Source organism: Silurus aristotelis (assembly GCF_946808225.1).
Source record: "Silurus aristotelis genome assembly, chromosome: 19".
Lineage (NCBI taxonomy): Eukaryota > Metazoa > Chordata > Actinopteri > Siluriformes > Siluridae > Silurus > Silurus aristotelis.
This window is the reverse complement of record NC_139592.1, coordinates 3,986,094-4,006,550: the sequence shown is the minus strand read 5'-3', so window position 1 is coordinate 4,006,550 and position 20,457 is coordinate 3,986,094. Positions and strand designations below refer to the sequence as shown.

General features: G+C 38.1%; 3 protein-coding genes across 4 annotated transcripts; 2 read left to right on the top strand and 1 right to left on the bottom strand.

The window, feature by feature from the left end:
* The first annotated feature begins 1,847 nt into the window (after positions 1 to 1,847).
* Positions 1,848 to 4,203, top strand: LOC310715252 (uncharacterized protein). 2 transcript variants are annotated; one of them, XM_083521585.1, is made up of 5 exons: positions 1,848 to 1,981; positions 2,107 to 2,235; positions 2,871 to 2,969; positions 3,351 to 3,506; positions 3,762 to 4,203. In XM_083521585.1, the coding sequence occupies exons 2-5, from the start codon at positions 2,125 to 2,127 to the stop codon at positions 3,909 to 3,911; spliced, it is 516 nt and encodes a 171-aa protein (XP_083377711.1). In that variant the 5' UTR covers positions 1,848 to 1,981; positions 2,107 to 2,124; the 3' UTR covers positions 3,912 to 4,203. The 2 variants fall into 2 exon arrangements, with proteins under 2 accessions (XP_083377711.1, XP_083377710.1); XM_083521584.1 differs by having other exon boundaries at positions 1,935 to 2,235.
* Positions 4,204 to 5,030: 827 nt separating this feature from the next.
* Positions 5,031 to 8,983, top strand: ormdl2 (ORMDL sphingolipid biosynthesis regulator 2). Its single transcript, XM_083521583.1, has 4 exons — positions 5,031 to 5,086; positions 6,412 to 6,595; positions 7,097 to 7,248; positions 8,510 to 8,983. Exons 2-4 carry the CDS (start codon positions 6,422 to 6,424, stop codon positions 8,643 to 8,645), a joined length of 462 nt encoding a protein of 153 aa, XP_083377709.1. The 5' UTR covers positions 5,031 to 5,086; positions 6,412 to 6,421; the 3' UTR covers positions 8,646 to 8,983.
* Positions 8,984 to 13,088: 4,105 nt separating this feature from the next.
* On the bottom strand, positions 13,089 to 20,154 carry nemp1 (nuclear envelope integral membrane protein 1). Its single transcript, XM_083521582.1, has 9 exons — positions 19,978 to 20,154; positions 19,632 to 19,753; positions 17,093 to 17,312; positions 16,928 to 17,000; positions 16,279 to 16,372; positions 16,015 to 16,129; positions 14,874 to 15,099; positions 14,549 to 14,725; positions 13,089 to 13,767 (listed from the first exon to the last, which is right to left on the bottom strand). The coding sequence occupies exons 1-9, from the start codon at positions 20,084 to 20,086 to the stop codon at positions 13,563 to 13,565; spliced, it is 1,341 nt and encodes a 446-aa protein (XP_083377708.1). The 5' UTR covers positions 20,087 to 20,154; the 3' UTR covers positions 13,089 to 13,562.
* Positions 20,155 to 20,457: the final 303 nt, after the last annotated feature.

Here is a 20,457-nt window from a genome sequence, read left to right as displayed (position 1 = left end):
ACACACAGTTTGTTTGGTTTTTCAATTATCATTCAAAAAGTCTTATAAATTATATGATACTCATCAATCAAAATCAATTCGATAATAAATAATAATAAAGAATAAATAAATGAATAAATAAATGATTTATTCATTTTATTTATGCATTCTATTTTATATATATATATATATATATATACTTCCCGTGGGCTCACCACCTGCAGGAGGGACCGTAAGGGACGGTGCTGTGAGGATTGGGCAGCGGTCGAAGGCGGGGGCCTGCTTAGACTGCTGCCCCCGTGACCCGAATTACGGATAGGCGGGAGAAAATGAATGAATGAATGAATATATATATATATATATATATATATATATATATATATATATATATATATATATATATATATATATATATATATATAAAATAATAATAATAATAAATATTTCAGTGATCACATCCACTGCTTCCTGTTTGCAAATTTCATTGTTTTGAATCAATCATTACGTTTATATGTGCCCAGAACAATAAATAAATAAAAAAGTAAAACTCCTGTTTGTGCGTAGATTTATCGTTCAACATGCTTTTCAATATTGTGTTGAAATTAAAATCTGATAATCTCATAATCCATCATCTTAATCCCATGATCTAATCTACACACTCATTAAAGAAAAAAAAAAGACACCATACTCGATACTGTTCTTTCCTGGTCACTGAAGATATACAATTTTATATACATTTGCATCTTTTGCCTTAAAATGTAGATTATAATTTTTATTATATTGTACAATTGAACACGATTTTAGTGCACGTGCAATCTATGAACAATACCAACAACAGCAAAATACTATGATTACTACTATTACTAATACAAATAATACATTTTACCACCCCAGGTACAGTTTGGTCCACTTGTTTTCTGGAAATGTAAGCGATAATCTGCATTCTATTAGTCATACATGACAACAACAACAACAACAACAACAACAACAACAACAACAACAACAAACGAATACTACCACTACTAGTACTACGACTAATAATGAATAATTATAAACAAATATAAAGGGCACCAAAGGTACCACCCAAAGGGAAAGATATAGTTCAGGTTATCTGGAAATGTAATAATCTGCATTCTATTAGTCATACATGACAACACCACAAACAACAACAACAAAATACTACTACTATTAATACTATCACTAATAAGAATGCTAAACAAATATAAGTGGAACCAAGTGTACCAACCCTGGGAAAAGAAATATAACAGTTTAATGCTGATGTTTTCTGGAAATAAAATCAATAATCTGCAAGTTATACCTGATTACAAAATACTATTATTACTACTGATATCAACAGCAACGAATACTATCATCACTAGTAGTGGTGGTTTTACTACTACTACTACTACTACTACTACTACTACTAATAATAATAATAATAATAATAATTGTAACAATGATAAACAAATATATAGGAGGAAAGAAGGAATGGTATAGTTTGGTGCTCATGTTTTCTGGAAGTGTAAGAAATAATCTGCATTCTATTAGCGATACATTAATCATGCATACCAACAACAACAACAACAACAACAACAACAACATACTAATATTACTACTAATAATAATAGATCAAGTGAGAAAAAAAGGTACTCTTGTTAATCTGTCTGCTTCGGTGTTAAAATATTTTTGGGACCCAGGGACCAGGAATGGTACAGTTTAATAGCCCTTATTTTTTCTGTAAATAATAAGACTTGGTTTAATTGGTTTAATTAACTACTACTACTACTAATAATGATGACGATTGTTATAAGCGTGCATCTGTTTATTATAATATAGCACCCTGACTGCTTTCCCAGTCTCTATTCCAACTTAATAAAACAAAAACAATAATTCCAACCAGTGCGGAAAGCAGTAGTGATGATGCAGTGACCGCTGGAAAGCCGCACTGTACCTTTGGCTGCGGAAACGCATCACGTGACTCATCGCCGTCCTTATAAATAAGGTGAGCATTTAGAGCTAGAGATGCAGAGGGATCTCAGAGAGATTCATTTAACCTGGAGATCAATCATTAGCGTGAGATCCAGGTCGCAGGAATTTCTTCTGACCATGATGAGTCCGTTCCAACAGATTGCGCTTGTCGCCGCGATGCTCGTGTGCGCGCTCGGAGCTCCAGTGCGCGTCACCGACCCGAACTACTCGGAGGGCAAAAGTCTGGCAATGAAGCTCAACCAAAAGGCGAGATATTTATACGAGGAGGTGAGTAGCAACCTGAATTCAGACATGTTTATTCCTTTCCTAGTCTGTTGGAGTCATTTCAAATTTCTACTTATTAATACTTTTATTATTATTATATATATGATTATATATTATATGATATTAATATTACATACACTCAGAATTCAAGGTACCAAAATGCACTTTAATTGCACGACTTTAATTAGCTTTTAATTACAGAGGAAAGTAATATTAAAGTTAAACAGCTTATATTAATTATTTTTTAAATATGAGGCAAATAGGACTTAAATACAAGACTGTTCACTGGTGTTGTGTTATTTTTTTCCTTGAACATCTATATTTCACCCTTAAATGTAAAAAAAAAAAATAAATAAAAAAAAATAAAATATATATATATATATATATATATATATATATATATATATATATATATATATATATATATATATATATATATATATATATATATATATATACAAGTAATGTTACCCGGGTGGTACTGACTATTTTTTGAAAAAAATACAAATTTATATTCAAAAAAGGTAATAATATTTACAATTTTGCAATACAAACACAGGTGCTACAGAATAATATCATCATCATCATCTATATGTTTTTAAGAACTGCATCATCAATATTTATTGTGCTTCCTTTAGGTCGAGACCCCGAACGTGGTGGCTGCAGTCAGCGACCCTCCTCTGATGATCAGGCCTGAGGACAAGTGCGATCCTGACAGTCTTAAGGCAAAACCTGAGGTGGGCAGAATTTTCTTTTAGAGTTATTAACGGTTTAAACAGGACACAACGGAGTGCTGGACAAAGGCGTCTGCTAAATGCCGCAAACGTAAATGTAACATTTTGTGATATTTGTGATTCTACTATGTGGATCGTTAATGCCTTAAACACTAGTCTATACTATAACATGTTGAACATTAGAGTTGTCGCAGGTTTAAAATGTGGACTATAAATCGATCAACACACCTGTTCAATAAATACTGCATGAAAGATGAAAGCATAAGCAACAAACATGCATTAGTCAACATTTTGATTATTAAATACATAGCTGTTCATTGTTACATTAAATACATATCACTTTGTTGTTGAACTGATCCAGATCATTTGTCATTTTGATTTCAGATTTGCCTGTCCAGGGTTGTTCTTGCTTTAAAGAATTATAGCAGGATCTTTGGGGACAGTGGACTGTTCCAGGGCTACAACACCAAATGTGACAAGTGGAGAGCAAATGCTACAGCTATAGCCGAGGTGACAGAACAAATCCTGAAAGCACTACAGGTAAAATTTCTTTCTTAGAATATTGGATTTGACTATACAAAGAGTTTGGTGCAAGGACGCAAGCTCTTTTAGTTTTTTAGTCTTAGCATTTAATCATAAATGATGTGTACGCTTTTGTGGGTGTTGCATTTGGTAACTTCTCCTGTGTCGATTTAATAATCGACATTTACAAATAATGTAAAAAATCCATTGTTACATTTCTTCAATTGTGCAACTTATGCGTTCTTGGTGCTAACCTTCTAAATCTGACCACAGGAGCCATCAGAGACTCTGACACCTATGAGGATCGATAACTGGATGACCGAGGGCTACCTGTGCCGTGACAGCGTCCAGCGTCTGTACTCTTTCTCCATCGTCACGGCTCGTGTTTTCAGCCACTTGTCTTCACTACAACAGTCAGCCTAGACGATCACGTGTTATCATGTGTTAAACCTGATGCATTTATTTTTCTAACGTTGTCGTTTCTTCGCAGAAATGTTCTCACAAAGTAATCATCATAATGATATTTCAATTTTAATATTTAAATGGCGTGAAATTCGCTTCGTAAAGAATCTTTATATTTTGCGTACCACGTATTTATTGATGTACCTATTTATTTCGAACAATATTTATTGTTATTTATGAATTCATTAATTCGTGCGTTGAGTCAATTATTTAATGTTACGATGTAACTTTGGAGTTTTTTGGTGTGTTTTTTTTTTTTTTCAAAAACATATTTAATAAACCTGTAACTAAGCTGCACTCTCTTTTCCGTGTATTTTTCCCTCCTCTTTAAACCGTATTTCCTATGAAGTGCACCAATAAGGAAATGACATGGTCCATATCACTGAATTTCCCAATCTGCAGTCAAAGTCGGTTTGTAAGAAGAGGAGGAAGGTGTGAATTCCAAAAACATTCCCATTATCTCTAAAAGGCTTCCTGATACATTACAAATAAACAATTATATAGGCATCTCTGAACACTATACCTAAAGTGTCCTGGCTTTTCATCTGTATTAATGCTATATTGAAATATATTCAAAAAGTAGATATAAAGGACCATTGACATGGAGCATGTTTTCCCTTTTTCCTCTTTACTCCTATTACAAAGTGCGGAAGTGGAAATGCCATCAGCAGGCACAGTAAAAACTGGCATACAATTAAAATTAAAAAAAGTTATAACAATAATTAGGTTACAGACGCTAAAAAAGGGGCCTAGTTCAAAATAATTAATAAAATAGTAGAAAGAAAAACATAAAAAAATTTTTTAAGTTGTTTCCTGTTGCTCGCTTACAAACGTCTTGTGTTGGACCAATCAAATTAAGAGAAAGGTGAGTGACAGGAAAACAAACCAATCAGAATTTAGAAAGGGCGGACCCAAGCGGGAAATTCGATCAATCCCTGTTTACAGTCAAGGAAAGAATGCAAATTATGATAGCAGATCAATAAAAAAATGCTTTATAAATATTAGACTAACTTTTAAAAAAATATTCGCACTTTTAGTTCCTAGAGTTACAAGGTTGGAAGGCGGTGGACCAATCAGAAACATGAGTGGGCGGGGCTAAGTGGGGGATTTTTTGTGATTTCCTGGTTACAGTCGAGGTGCGTGTTTGTCTTATAATAACATTTCTTATTACATTTTTGAGTTGATTTTAATCGTCTAGAATATAGGGGACATTTTCTATGTCGCTTTAAGGAGTGTTTACAGCTCAGGAATGTTCTCTAAAAACCGGACGTTTAGTGTTTATGGTGTCAATTCAGGGTGTCGCTTTATGATTTTGCTAGCAAAGGTTGTTAGCATGCTAGTGTCTTTATTTATTTAATTAATTGAAGTGTTAGAACAATCGTTCACACACATACATATGTATATATGTGCATACACACACACACACACGAAGCAGTTACAGATGCGATACGATTTCGATTGAACACAATGCGATTCATTGCAATACGATACAATTCAATATGATACTGATAGATCACTTTTATTTCTGTGGTTCAGACAGACAGCTAATCATCAACTTACATAAGTGCCTTCTGACGTCTAATGTATGACCCTTTCACAAACAGGCCTTCATAGTGCAAAAAAGATAAACAATGAAATAAAACCAGACGTTCTTATCCTGTTGTGTCTCCAGGAAAACGCAGCTCTACCTCTGCCATGTTAATCTGTATTCTATGTGACTCTCAGGACACGACTCGTCTACGTAGTGTTGTGATACGTCATGTTCACGTAGCAGCAGCGGCGCTGAGAGAACGCGCTCGAGGAACAGTTTAGCGAGGAGAAATCGATCTACATATTAAATATTAGTCAATTTATAAACAATAAAAATATAGTGCATCTGCTAATAATTATGTTTCGGGAACAGTTTTGTTCAGAAGTCTAGCAAAGTGAGGTTTATACGACTTTGACGCAAATATACAATGTAATTGTAAAAAAATTTCTTCACATGTTCCATAATCTCGTTCTTCTTCCATAGAACTTTTTCATCGTTTTACTGTACAACCGTTTGCAGCAGACACGTGAGATACTTTCACGACTTGTTTGCGTCTGTGAAAGTTCGCAACTCAAATGTTCCTAAGACGGGGACATACAGTACATGTACAGTAGATACCGTATACAGTGTATAAAAATGGTCCCGTAGTTACGACATTTTGCTTTACGATTTTTCGATCTCACCATGAAGAAAGTGATAAATATTTGAATGTAGCAGCGTATGCTCCGCCCTCCACTCGCAAACCGGCGCTCGTCCACGCCCCCACTGACACATGCATATTTACAGTATGGTACTGTAAATTGCCCTGTTTTGATAAAGGATGTACTGTAATTTGTTACATTTTCAAAAAATGACATACACTACCCCGTACTGATCACACAACTTACGATATTTTCAACTGACTTGTTCTTGCCTTGTTGTTTTTGGCAGCGTTTTCAGGATGAATGTGGGCGTCGCTCACAGCGAGGTGAACCCCAACACGCGGGTGATGAACAGCAGGGGGATTTGGCTCACCTACCTGCTGCTGACCGTCGTCTTACACATCGTCTTACTGAGCATCCCGTTCCTCAGCGTGCCGATCGTGTGGACTTTAACCAACGTCATTCACAACCTGGTCAGTCCCTGCATTTGTTAAAGGAGTGATGCATGCTGGGAACACTGGCACACTGAACACTGGCAAATATCATTTTCCTAATTTCTACATTATCCTTATAAAAGTTTGCCTTTTTTCTTCAAAATATCCTGACTTTATTCACTTAATTTAATTCACTTTTTGTATACTTTTAATGAGCATTGCACTACAATGTTCATCTTTTTTCGTAATCGTTGCATTATCCTTATATAAAAGTGTGCAGTGCTTTACTATACTGCAAAAAAATTCTTCAAAAGGTTTATCCTGAAAGGCTCTTGTATTTGCTGGATTACATTCTGCCCCGTTAGAAACCACGAGGATCCAGCCGTATGTAAATATCAGTCAGTAATCCACAGCGTCAGCGCTTGTTCTATAACGGAAGTAAAAACAACCCCAGTAGGTCTTATGTCTTGCCTTTGATCTTGAACGAGGTTCCTGATGAGTTCTGGAATTAAGCATTGACATCGAAGTTTTGTTTTCCAGGCCATGTACGTGTTCCTTCACACGGTAAAGGGAACTCCGTTCGAGACACCAGACCAGGGAAAAGCCCGCCTGCTCACTCACTGGGAACAAATGGATTACGGCATCCAGTTCACATCCTCAAGGAAATTCCTCACCATTTCACCCATAGTGCTGTGAGTTAAACCTGAAGCATCCTACCGACACGTCACAACACGTGGCTTCAAACGTCTGCGTTTATATATAGCGCAGCGCGAATGTTTGCATGCTATCAGGATGAGAAAAAAAAACAATGATTTAATTTACACCATAAAGAGCGCGATGTGCCATACGATAATACGAAAATATTCGAATCATTTCTAGAATATTAGTTCTAGTTTGATAATATTCAACAGTGCGTTCACTTCTACTGCATCAGTTTGAAACATTGCGTTTCATCAAACAAAATGATTGATTATTATTTTAGCTTTTTTATCTATAGTTGTGTGCCATAGTGACCAAAACAATTTTAATATTTGGATTTTTTATTATTTATTTAATAATGATAATTAGACGATATTTTGTGTCTTATTGCACTTTGGGTAAATTTTTTATACTCTTCATGTTACGTGTAATTGTCAGTTCAAAGCAGTGACCCTGATTAATTTTTTATAGGCATTTTTTATTTTATTTTCTACCTTTATTATTCTATTTTTTTCCAAAAAGGTCTTTCCTTTGGAGTCAAATTCTTACAGCTAATCAGTCAATTAGAATAATAAGACATTTTGGCTGTTAACAAAACTAATGAAATATATATATATATATATATATATATATATATATATATATATATATATATATATATATATATATATATATATATATATCCATCCATCCATCCATCCATCCATCCACTGGATCCATCCACTGGAGCCTCTACTATAAAAAGAGAAATGTATTAAACCGAGAGCATCAGTACAAACCCGTGAAATAGAAATAGCATATGGCGAATGGTCTGTCGTGAAGGTATCACCGACTTGGGCCAGATGACTCATTATATAATGAACTCAATTTCCTGTCTAATGCACTGCATGGCGCATATGGGAGTCACTTGATAAAACGACTCGCAGTAAAAGAGTCGAGAGACGAACCACTCGTTTTTGCTTCCTGTACATAATCTACAGTGATTTTGCGACGCTTCGCTCGGAATGAACGAATCAGTTCGAGTCGACTCATTCTTCTGAGTCGCATTAAAGACTCATTTAAAATGAAGGACTCGTTCATTAACAACCCATCGCTATTTCAAATCCCACCACCACTACGCTGCCACTGCAGGGCCCTTGAGCAGGGACCCTTAACCCTGAACGAATAAGATGAACGTCATTAATAAGAGTCGCTCCGGATAAGGCGAAAATGGCGTAAATATAGAGAATAACTTTGATTTTTCTTTTCTCGTAGGTACATTCTGGCAAGTTTTTACACCAAATACGACGCCACCCACTTCCTGATCAACACAGGCTCCCTTCTGAGCGTCCTTCTGCCCAAGCTGCCTCAGTTCCATGGGGTGCGTCTGTTCGGCATCAATAAATACTGAAGCTCAGCCGGGAATGCTCGTCGAGAGGTAAAAGGGAACAGTAGCGAAGAAAATGTCTGTCTCTGGGTTTAACGCCTTTTCTTAATACAAAGCTGACGGCAAGGAAGCAGCGCTCCGTCACTTCCTGCACTGTATCGGAAAGGACTCACGGCTGCGCACCGGAGTTTGAATTTTTATATTATTTTTTCCCATTATTTTATTTTTATTTTTTTGTTATTATTATTTCCCTGGAAACGCATTCCAGATTTGTATTTATTTGTTTAAACCTTTACGCAGAGACAGAAACTAGTAAAAGAAATGATCAATGAGCCGCTCAAGGATCCATCACAAATACATGAAAGCTGGGAGGGAAAACTAAAAACTACAACTAGTGCACCGATCCTTACCCCCACCCTCACCCTTCCACCCCCGGCCTTCCACCCCTCCTCCACCGAGTCAGTACGTAGAATGATTGACAATCATACTGTAAGCACAGCGTAGATATACACAAAAGCACAACATGGCAACATGCTCTCGCAGGTGTCGAGTGTGAAGTTGTGCATCAGGACTGATCTAATAAAAAGATACGGGGCAAGTCATGTGAGAGGACATATATGAAGTTTGAAGGTTAAAGTTTGGGCAAGTCTGAGGCTTTCTAAAACCATGGTCTTTCAACACGGTTTTGGGATTTGGATGGAATACATTTTGGCCGAAATGCATAAATGTGTGCACTATTGGTCACATGTTCCATGGGAGATGGCAGGATTTTGTTAGAATTTCTTAAAATTCATTTAGGGGCAGGTGAAATTGATCAATGTTTCAGCCGGAGGTGAAAAAGGGCTTTCTTGCGGTGTGTGTGTGTGTGTGTGTGTGTGTGTGTTTTTGAGTGTCTGTGAAACTTGCAGAGGAGACTCTACAGTTAGTTCTGATTCAACCAAACATATTTCAACATATCGTTCGAGTGTTGAAAATACAGGGCAGTCCCAATCGAGCTTGATTTTATTTTTTTTAATTGATGAAAAGACCACTGCAGGCAGTGTTTTTTTTTTTCTCCTTTTTTTTGTTCAAAAATATCAAATCCATGTCCCAGGCTCCTGATCCTGATCTCTAGTCTTCTCAAAAACACCAGTTTTTTTATGTAATAGCAAAACCGAATCGGTCACTTCATAATAAACGATTAGACAATTAAAGGCGGTTAGAAGTCATTCGTCACTTTTTTTTTTTTTTTTTTTATTAATCAGTGGTGTGTATCTAAGCCACCTTTCACCTCTGTAGTCTCTTATAAGATCCGCCATTGAAGTGCCTTGTCTCGCGGTGTTTTTCATTTACCGACTTGTTTTGACGCATAAACTGTAGAACGCACTGCATTTTCTCATCCGATTCATTGTAAAAACATTTATTTTATTTTTTTCGCCTCGTGATTATATTCACGTCATTCCAGCGTCAGGTCTCGGTTATAATCCTGCAGCATGACATTGCAGGAATGATCGCACGCTATTGAATAAACAGCAGCTGAAGTTTTCAACACCAGTTCTCACTGGATCATATTCTACAGCTACAGAAAGGGAAAAAAAAAAGGCGTGCACTGTATTTATTTTCGGATATTACAGAATATGCAGCCATGAATGTGGAATTTCAGGATAAACGATCCTCGTTCGTATGTCTGTTTTTCAGTTTTGATTGTTTAATTCGATTTCATTTCCCCTAACAGGCCACGTCGTAGGCACTGGATGATGCACTGTATATCATACTGTCGATTATAAATCCTCTTATAACAACATGACGTGTCTGATTTCTATTTATTTTTAGGAATTATTTTTTTTTTTTATCTTCATAGGATAAAATTTGCAGAAAGGATTGTTAAAATGCAATAAAACGTTGCAGCGGTGGAGACACTTTGTTTTTTTTATCGTTTCTAAGACACACTTGTTTTTTTTTTTTTTTTTTTAATGCAAAACACTAGGGTCGGGGTGTCCAATTTTTTTCCAAACCGCAGTCAGTGTGGGTGCAGGTTTTCATTCCAACCGAGCGACACCAAAATCTACATATTTAAATCTTATGATTTTCATTTTCAATGGTCGCTATCAGGTTGGAATAAAATAAAATCAAAAGGCAAAAAATACACAATAAATGGACAGTGAAAAACTGGACGGAAATTCAATGGAGTCCAAAAGTGAAATTCTTGTCAAGAATCTTGCGACTCACTCTGGGTGAAAGGAACCAACATGGCAACCATTCCATACTTTAACACCATGCGATTCGATCTGGACTGCGGCTCATTGAAACCGACATCAAAACGATGATCTGAATCCGTAAGCGTTATTTAGTGTGTTATCCATTATGGAATGACCTGCCCAGTCACCGCATCTAAATCCTGGGATGAACAGGATCACAAGACTGAAATCTCCAACCAGTGAACACTTTCTAAACATTCAACAACTCTAGTTTGTGATGTATAACAAAAGGAACATGCATGTGTCTCTCAAAAAACCATAGACACGCCAATCTTTAGACAGGCTCTGTATTCTAGGCAACCGTGAAACATCTATTTGCTAGTCATATCAACGAGGGAATCCTCCCTACGATTACTGACCACAAAGGGAACCTCATGAACAGGAAGTGGGCGTTATCGAACACCAGGAGGAAACCCGACACACGCCCAACTTGTCCATATTACTCAGATCTGTGGGGGGATTACAAACAAGCTGCTGGATAACCTGTGTAGATCCACCTGTCTGTCCCTGGGAAAATCCGAGTGTTTTACATTCCGCCTCCGCCCGAGGTTATCCCGTTTCCACCTCCATGCTGATGGGATTCCCCATTCCTGTCTCACGGCCCTCCCAGGAAAGAAAACCTGTCGAGAGGAAAAACGAGTCCATGCCTCGTAGTTTAGATTTGCATAGTATGTTAAAACACACAACTCTTCACCAGGGATTTACATGCAAACTGGCCTCATTGGACTACTGAAGAATCAGCGTGAAATAAAACATTTGCATCACGTGGGCGGCGTTTAGGGCAGCGAAGTTCACGAGGAAACGGTCGCGTGGTTGAATCTCAGCTGAAAAAGGAAAGCAGACTGAAGAGCACAAAAGAGACAGTGTTGGCTTCTGCTTTCTCATGGTTCCTGAACATCAGCAGAAGAGCTCGTTCGGACTTGTGAAGGTCACGCTCACCACATTATTTGAATAGGGTTATTGGCGATCAGCCGAGCGGGAGTGTTTAAAGGGGAACTGAGGTCAGATCGGTCGCCTGATGCGCGTTTCGGGGAAAAGGCATCTGGTTTTATTGTCACACAGAGGGAACGTGGGACTGCGTTCGTGTGCAGGCCGGAGCACAAAAGCAAACAGAGAACTTGATGGTTTTGTGGTGCGAGGTCAAATACGTAAATGGGAAACAAGAAAAAAAATGCCCTTTTTTTTTTTTTTTTTTTTTAAACTGACCACTGATAGCGAAGCTTCTGAATGGCTGATAGATCAAAAGTGTTAAGTCAGGGGTTTGGGAACTGGCAGACTCGAGTGTTTCAGGAGAATGAAACCAGTAGTTATGGGGGAAATCAAAAAATTCTCAGAGCAAATCTGTGGTCAAATGCATTCATGCAAATCCAATTTAAAGTCCAGGGTCGAGTATCACCAATTCCAGGTGGTATCGAGACTTTTACAAGAAAGTACTTTATTCGTCTACGTTTGCACACCATCACCTTCACGACAGCGATACGGCGCTCCCGGCGTTCCTGCTACTCCTGGAACGTGTTCTGGAAGTCTTCTTTTCGAAGACTCGCGGCGGATCTCTGTATCAAAACCGTGACCTTTGAGCTGAATCTTCATCTTCAGGAACAGCCTGCAGGAGCCGAATCTGGCCATTAGGGTGGGGTTGAAGAACGTTTTTCTGTGGTTGAGCTCTTCGAAAGGTCTTACTGATCTCTCGTTGTGCATTTGATGTGAAAAAAAATGGTAGCAATCATGTTCCTTTTTAATGTTAGATGTTTATTCAGACCTACACACATACCCCGACGTTTCAATACATTTATTGCAGGGGCCCCACAACCACCGGACCATTTCCTCTGCTGAAGAGAGAGAGAATAAAAACGTACTTTTCTTTTATTAAGTTTTATTTATTTTGCAGGTGGTTTTTGCCGGTGCTTTACCCCAAATAAAACAAGCCCTGGTATCTCCAAGCTGCTCCTTTGTGCTCCAAGGGCACTCTAGCATGGATGACCATTGCGCGGACCCCAGCTTCCTAACATCTCTATATATATGGGAAGAAACAATTTCATTTTGATGTAATGAACATGTGACAAATAAAAACCTGTCTTTAAAAAGGATCCTGCATTATAGGCAGACCACGAAGCTCACATAGCATCGCTGCCACCTAGTGGTCATCCCACCTATGTGCAGAGAAAACGATCGACCTGTTTTCAGGAGCAAAAAAAATGTCCAGTTCACAAACTACCTTTGAACAAAAATGTTGCATTTCCTTTTTTATTTTAATAATAATAAAAAAAGTTGCACTTTAGGCAGTTAAAAAAAATTAATTGTCAACCCCAAACAAACCCCAACAGAGTATACATGCATCTGGATTGTAGGCTGAATTCAGAACACATAAAAAAAAAAAAAAAAAATTAAATGTGTAATTTAACACACACACACACACACACACACACACACACACACACACACACACTGCAAAGCCACCAACCGTCAAAAACGATCTCAGATCCTTTTCAGCCAATGATGGCAGAAAACTGTCTGTTTTCTGTAACCTTTAATTTAGGAGCAAATATCCACTTCTCATCCCCTAAATCCAAACTCCTACATGATGAAGTTCAGCGCTGAAACGTCTCTGAGCTGTTGTACTCATCACTGGGTCCTACCTCCTGTATGGCTTTGCTTCTTCACATTCGGATGCTCGTTATTTCCTACCATTTTTTGCTTCTCCTCCTCAATTGTTTCCGTCTGCGTTTCTCCACCGTGAAGACAAGTTCGGCTTCTCCTCCGCTTCGCTCTCCCACGTTTCTGCCTCGTCTTCCTCATCGGTGGAGAACAGCTCGTCCTCGAACAGCGATCTGCCCAAACCGTATTCCTGAGCGTGCACAGAGACTTCGTTGGACATTAAATGTGGAGATCCCTCGATGAAGTCAGCAAACCTGAGACCAGAGCAGCAAGTCAAAATACTGTGATGCTGTAACAGACGTTGCTAAATTCTGGATTCTGATTGGTCAAGACCAATCACTGTTAAGTCAAATCCAATGTTTAAATGTATTACTGAAACTTTATCGTTTGTGATCTCATCCCTCACTCATTCAATCATTCATCACTCACTCATTAATCATTCAGTTATTTACTCACTCATTCATTTATCGCTCACATTTATTCATCCCTCACTCGAATATTTACTCACTCACTAATTCATCCCTCACTAATTCATCCCTCACTCATTCATTCATCCCTCACTCAATCATTTACTTACTCACTCATTCATTTATCGCCCACATTTATTTATTCATCCCTCACTCAATTATTTACTCACTCACGCATTCATTCCTCACTCATTCATTCATCCCATACTCAATTATTTACTCACTCATCCCTCACTCACCCATTCATCCCTCACTCAATTATTTACTCACTCACTCACTCATTCCTTACTTAATTATTTACTCACTCATTCATTCCTCACTCATTTATTCATCCCATACTCAATTATTCACTCACCCATTCATCCCTCAATTATTTACTCACTCATCCCTCACTCACCCATTCATCCCTCACTCAATTATTTACTCACTCATTTCTCACTCATTTATTCATCCTTCACTCAATTATTTACTCACCCATTCATTCCTTCATCCCTCACTCACTTATTTACTCACTCATTCCTCACTCACTTATTCACTAATCCTATCATTCATTCATTTCAAGTTGAACCTTTTAGGAGAATGCAGTCTGGATACTGTTTTCCAGGTGTTGAAATCAGGACTGCTGCACTGCTTCCTCAGCTCCTCTAGAGCATTCTGAGTCTCCACCTCAGCCTGCTTTTGGTACTCCTCCTCCGTCAACAGGCGTCGAGGCTCCAGTTTCCAGCGCAGCTTCGGCTTCAGCTTCCTGTCGGGAACAGAAACGCAAATCCCGTTCAGAAAAGGGACCGTTTTCACAATCAGGAAATAGACAGGTAATGTGGCTCCACACAAGACCCCTGGAGTGTGTGTGAGAGATTTCTCTCAGACTCCAGACTGTGGATGGATGTACTCACTCGTACAGACTAAACGCCAGGGTCACTGGGTACTCCAAGTTCTTTGCACAGAAAGCGGCTACCATGATCGCCAACGCCACCTGCTGGACCTGAATGCCGGCGTAGATCAGCAGCATGCCGAATATCTGCAGAGTCCAGGACAGGATGTTAATACTGCGTTCCTCCACCAGCGGCCCGTGACGGTAACATACCGCAAAGCTGACAAATCCCACCACTGCAGCATAACCTACAGCAAAATCATCATATTACACTCAAACAATTCAATATTATGATGTGTTTTTTATATATATATATATATAAATGGCCAAATATACAATTAAATAGACAACGAAGAGAACAAAATTGCTATAAAACAGTTCTTGTGTGAAAAACTCTTCCCTTCTTTCCTTTCTTCTTTCCTTCCAATTTTTTCTTTTCTTCCTCCCCTCACTTCTTCCTTCTCACCCCATTTTTTCCTACCCTTCTGTCCTTTCTTTCTTCCCTTCCTCTATTTCCGCCCTTTTTTTCTTCCTTGATTCCCTCTTTTCCGTGCTTCCCTTCCTTCCTGGTTTTTCCTTCGTTTTTTCTCACCCATTTCCTTCCTTCCCCCCTTCGTTTACTTCTTTCTCTCCTGTTTTCTTTTTTCTGTTTCTTCCTTCCTATTCATTCTTTCCTTCCTTCCTTCATTTGATCCTCTAATATCTTCATTCCTTCTTATCCCTCTTTCCTTCTTTCTTTCCTTCCTTTCTTTCCTTTTTTCTTCCCTTCCTTCCTATTTTTTCTTTCCTTCCTCCTTTAATTTCTTCCTTCGCAAACCCTTTCCTTCCTTCCCTTCTTTCCTCCCCTTCTGATCTTCCCTTCCTTTCAATTTTTTATTTTCTTCTTCCTTAAGTTCTTCCTTCCAGCCTTCTCACCCCTTTCCTTCCTTCCCTCTTTGTTTCCTTCTGTTCATTTCATCCCCTCATTTCTTCCTTCTTTCTTTCCTTTCTATCCTTCCCTTCTTTCTTTTCTTCCTATTCTTTCTTTCTGTCCTCCATTTCCTCCTATCTTTGGGAAAGATCATATCTAACTGTGAGCTAGAGCAAGCGCTCTAGTGCGGTTTTGGACATTTAAATCAACACCTCCTGACCAATCAGCTTCAAGAATTAGACTATATATTTACCTATTGCCAGGTGCCAGTGCTCCTTGAGGATCAGCTGCAGGTTCCTAAACACCAGCTGGATCACATACAAAGAGAAGGACCATCCTCCCACAATCAGCACATAGAAAGGACTTTTCTGCAGGACAAAGAAATTATAAATGTCAGCCATAAAGGACTTCTAATACAATCCATGGGTCTGTAATATGTTTATATAAAAAATAAATAATACAAAAGCAAAGAATACAAGCCCATGCAAATAGAACAGCCAGTTGTGTTGAGTTTGACCTTTGGCAAAAAGCGTCCCAGGATGAAGATGAGGATGATGAGGGATGCGATCATGCCTGTACTCATTCCTGCAGAGTAGTAGAACACCTGACTCCTTCAAGAAAACATCAACATATCGGATTTACGCGAAGGCAAAGATGAAAACACTACCAGTGTGCACAACAAACAGGGATGCGAGTGGGTGGCAATACACATACTTTACAGTTTTTCTGTTGCTTTGGAGTGTTTCCGAAAAAAGTTCTGAATCATGGAACTGTGCTAAATGAAATAAATATCAATGAATTATAATAATAAATATTGAGGAAAATAAACATGGATTCAAACTAAATAACACATGGATAACACTCTAAATAAATAAATAGTTACATCCAGAAACAATTATATATATATACATATAAAAAAGACACTTCAAATACACAGCACGTGGTGTCAGTGATTCACCTCTAGAGGCCGCTCTCGTAATGTATACCGCAACCCGGAAAAACTATCGCCAAGGATTTTCGCCAATAGTTCCAATGTGCCACTACATGATGGAGGCTTTTGAGAATTTCAAGTTTGATCTGAGAAACACTCCAAAGCAACCGAGAAAAACGTTGAAACTGTACGTAAGGAGAAATGGTCGAAATCAGCAAGTTTTCAATAATTTTACCTGCTGAGCAAATCAGCAAAAAAGAACAGCAATACTCCGGCGAGGAACACCAGAAAGAGGTAGATGTCAAGTCCTACATGAGACACACAACACAGTTAACGGCTGCTCGTTTCCTGGTTTGCCGCTACACAAACAGAAATCAAATCATGAGCACGTTAGTCTCACTTCGGCTGGATTCTACAAAGTAGGACACTCCAAGTTCTGAAGGATCCACGCGGAAACAGGTCTTCTGATTGAAAAGGCTGATGCTCATTGTTGTCTCGTTAGTCTTCTCGTTGATCCAGTGCTGCACCATGGACCAGAAACTAAAATGTTCAAGCTCCTCCAGCTCTTCTTCATCCTTTACAACAGTCACCTTCAGCTCCTTGGAGCTCCATACTTTCACCTGGCAAGCAAGACATTTATTTATTTGTTTATTTATTGCATTAGAAAAACATTTTGGTGGAAATGAAGTGTCCATATGTAACTAATCCAGATTAATAAAAACATTTACATCCAAAATTAATAGGAAAAAAAAGACAATACTTTAATAACACAGCACAGCAGGTGTCAGTGATTTGCCCCTAGGGGCCACTCTCGTACTGTATACCGCAACCCGGAAAAACTCTCTGTATTTTTTTTCGCCAATAGTTCCAACAATCAACTATTGATTAATTAGCAAAACCGATGAATCGGTTGACCTCCAATTGAAACCAGGTTAGTTGTCTTTAAGGTTAATTTTATCAGAACCTTTTTTCATTTGTATATTTTATATTTCCTTACAATATGTTCTTTGGATCGCAGTTACAACTACAATACAGAAATTTTTATTTGATGTCTCAAAAACATACACTATATGTACAAAAGTTTTGGGACACCTGACTTTTACAGCCATATGTGGTTCTTTCCCCGAACTGTTACCACAAAGTTGTATAGGATGTCTTTGGATGCAGTACATTTTCCCTCCACTTAAAGTAGGAAACCCAAACCTGTTCCAGCATGACAATGCCACTATGCACAAAGCCAGCTCCATAAAGATATGGTTGGAGATGAAGGAGAAGATCTCCTGCTACAGAGCTCTGACCTCAACCTTATTAAAAACCTTTGGGAGGAATTGAAACCCTGATTTCTCCCCAGACCCCCCTCACCATATCATCATCAGTACCTGAATTTACTAATACCCTTGTATGAACACAAATCTCCACAATAACACTCCAAAATATATTTGGCTCAAAATAACAGGGGCATTGTCAGGGTCGTCTTGAAGTGAAGAGAAATCTTAAAGCTGCATGATACAAAACCATTAAGACAAGGGTGGGCTTACAGATTTGTTGCAATTTGGGGGCAGAACCTATTCCTCAGACTGGTTCAAATCTCCAAACAATATATTTAATATCAGACATTTCCATGCACCTGCTATGGTGTCTTCATCCACCTTGGGTGATCCCGTCCCTTGCTGATTAGTTCAATCTAAATTAATTTATATATTTCTTTAACATCAGGGTTACTGATCAGAGGGTCAGGGGTTCAAGCCCCAGCACTGCCAAGCTGCCACTTTTGGGCCCACTCAGGGGCACTGGATCATGGCTTGCTAATAAACTAGAGTATGCGAAGAAAGAATTCTTGTACACAATGAATATCAATGTACACAACAAATAAACGTAAAGCAGTGCAAACCTTTGTGCACATGGTATAGATCTGTATTTTCTAGTTCAGAGGTCCTGAAACTACGGCCCAGGTTTCAGGTTCGCTGTCGTTACAAGAGCGGCCTCTAGTGGCGAATCACTGACACCACGTGCTGTTTGTTTTTACATGCGAAACTGCTCTCTGCACATCTAACATTTATTAATTTATATAAAAAAAAAGATATTTATTAAAGAATATAATCATTTATTTCCTTTCCATTTATTTAGCTCATTTTAATGATCCAGTACAGTTTTACTTATTTTTGTAATAAAGTTCATGAAGTGTTTGTTTTTTTATCCAGTATCCGAAAAAAAAAAGAAAAAAAAGAAAAAATCAGTTTATTAATCAGTTATTAGCATGTACGATCCAACCTAGATATCAGAATGAGTCAAATTCACCATCGGTCCACTTCTATTTATTAACATAGTCTAATTATTTTTTTAATTCACCCACCAACCATATGCATAAGTAAGTAAATGTTTTGTAATGCAATGGATTTTCATTATGATAGCAATATTGCTCTTAGTATATACTGTTTAAATCAGAATAAAATCTCCATAATAATACTGCTAGTCACTCTGGTCTGTTAAAGCAAGGAAAAACGATGTGGCCTTCACAAGAAAAAAGGTATAGTAACCCCTGATCTAGTTTTGTGTCATCAATGGGGGTTCATTTATGTTGCCATGTGCATCACCGTGGTCCTGGAAGAGCATTGTTACACATTTCTGGCCCTTATCCAGAGCGACTTACAACTGAGCAGAGGGGGATTAAAGTCCTTGGGATTTGAACTTGTGACCTTCTGATCCAAAATCCAATGCCTTAACCACTGAACTACAACCTCCCACATTACCACCTGGTTACTTTAATGTAAAACGTGTATGTATGTGTGTTATATATATATATATATATATATATATATATATATATATATATATATATATATATATGCATGCATGATGATAGTGTTAATAAATGTATTGGTCACGTGGTCCAGTGGAAATGTAAGTGCATTTAGTAATACAGAAATCCGTATACTCACTTGGATCCTTGTCCAGGTCTCCCTCCATCCAGGAACAGGGGTTGGATTGATGTAGCAGAAGTGTTCAGCATCACTAAACCTCACCCTCTGTCCATCCTTAATGTTGATAATGCTGATTGTAGCTGCACAAAAAGAACCGAACGAGAGGTTATTGTATCTGAGGAGACGTTAGCAAACATTAAGAACTTATTAATCAAATCCAAGTCGCACAAACAACAACACAAACAACAACAATGTGCGTTAGTTCCTGAGTACTTCTACAGCTGGGAAACTTCCATACAATTCATTTATTAGGTCTCTATTCCAGCCACTCAATATTCCTCCAGATAGTTAAAGCCATGCTTACCGGGGGTGAGCTGAAAAAACTGAAGAAAGAGTAAAAAAAGAAAGCAGACGCTTGTTATTCTGACGCTCGCAAAATGAAACTCTTCCTGCATTTTCATGCATCCCGCCATATTGTTGCTTCCACTTCTTCGGTAGCGATTTTGAGCAGGTCGCAGAGTAACATCAGCGCCGAGCGACTCACCGGCGCCCTCTGCCGAGCGGTAGGATATAACGACAACCAAACAAAATAGCAGTACAGTAGATTAGATTAGATAGATAGATAGATAGATAGATAGATAGATAGATAGATAGATGGATAGATGGATAGATAGATAGATAGATAGATAGATAGATAGATAGATAGATAGATAGATAGATAGATAGATAGATAGATAGATAATACTTTACTGTCAATCCATAGTACAGGTACACAGCAACAAAATGCAGTGCAAATATGCAAATAGCAGCATTGAGCAAACTGAAAGTGCAGTTAAATATGTAA

Coding starts and splice junctions, on each gene's coding strand:
- LOC310715252 (XM_083521584.1), top strand. CDS start 2,002: ATGCAGAGGGATCTCAGAGAGATTCATTTAACCTGGAGATCAATCATT. Junction 2,970..3,350: donor GTCTTAAGGCAAAACCTGAG/GTGGGCAGAATT, acceptor TTTTGATTTCAG/ATTTGCCTGTCCAGGGTTGT. Junction 3,507..3,761: donor AAATCCTGAAAGCACTACAG/GTAAAATTTCTT, acceptor ATCTGACCACAG/GAGCCATCAGAGACTCTGAC.
- nemp1 (XM_083521582.1), bottom strand. CDS start 20,086: ATGGCGGGATGCATGAAAATGCAGGAAGAGTTTCATTTTGCGAGCGTC. Junction 16,130..16,278: donor TGGGACGCTTTTTGCCAAAG/GTCAAACTCAAC, acceptor TTTGTCCTGCAG/AAAAGTCCTTTCTATGTGCT. Junction 15,100..16,014: donor GCACTGGCACCTGGCAATAG/GTAAATATATAG, acceptor ATTTTGCTGTAG/GTTATGCTGCAGTGGTGGGA.
- ormdl2 (XM_083521583.1), top strand. CDS start 6,422: ATGAATGTGGGCGTCGCTCACAGCGAGGTGAACCCCAACACGCGGGTG. Junction 6,596..7,096: donor CCAACGTCATTCACAACCTG/GTCAGTCCCTGC, acceptor TTTGTTTTCCAG/GCCATGTACGTGTTCCTTCA. Junction 7,249..8,509: donor ACCATTTCACCCATAGTGCT/GTGAGTTAAACC, acceptor CTTTTCTCGTAG/GTACATTCTGGCAAGTTTTT.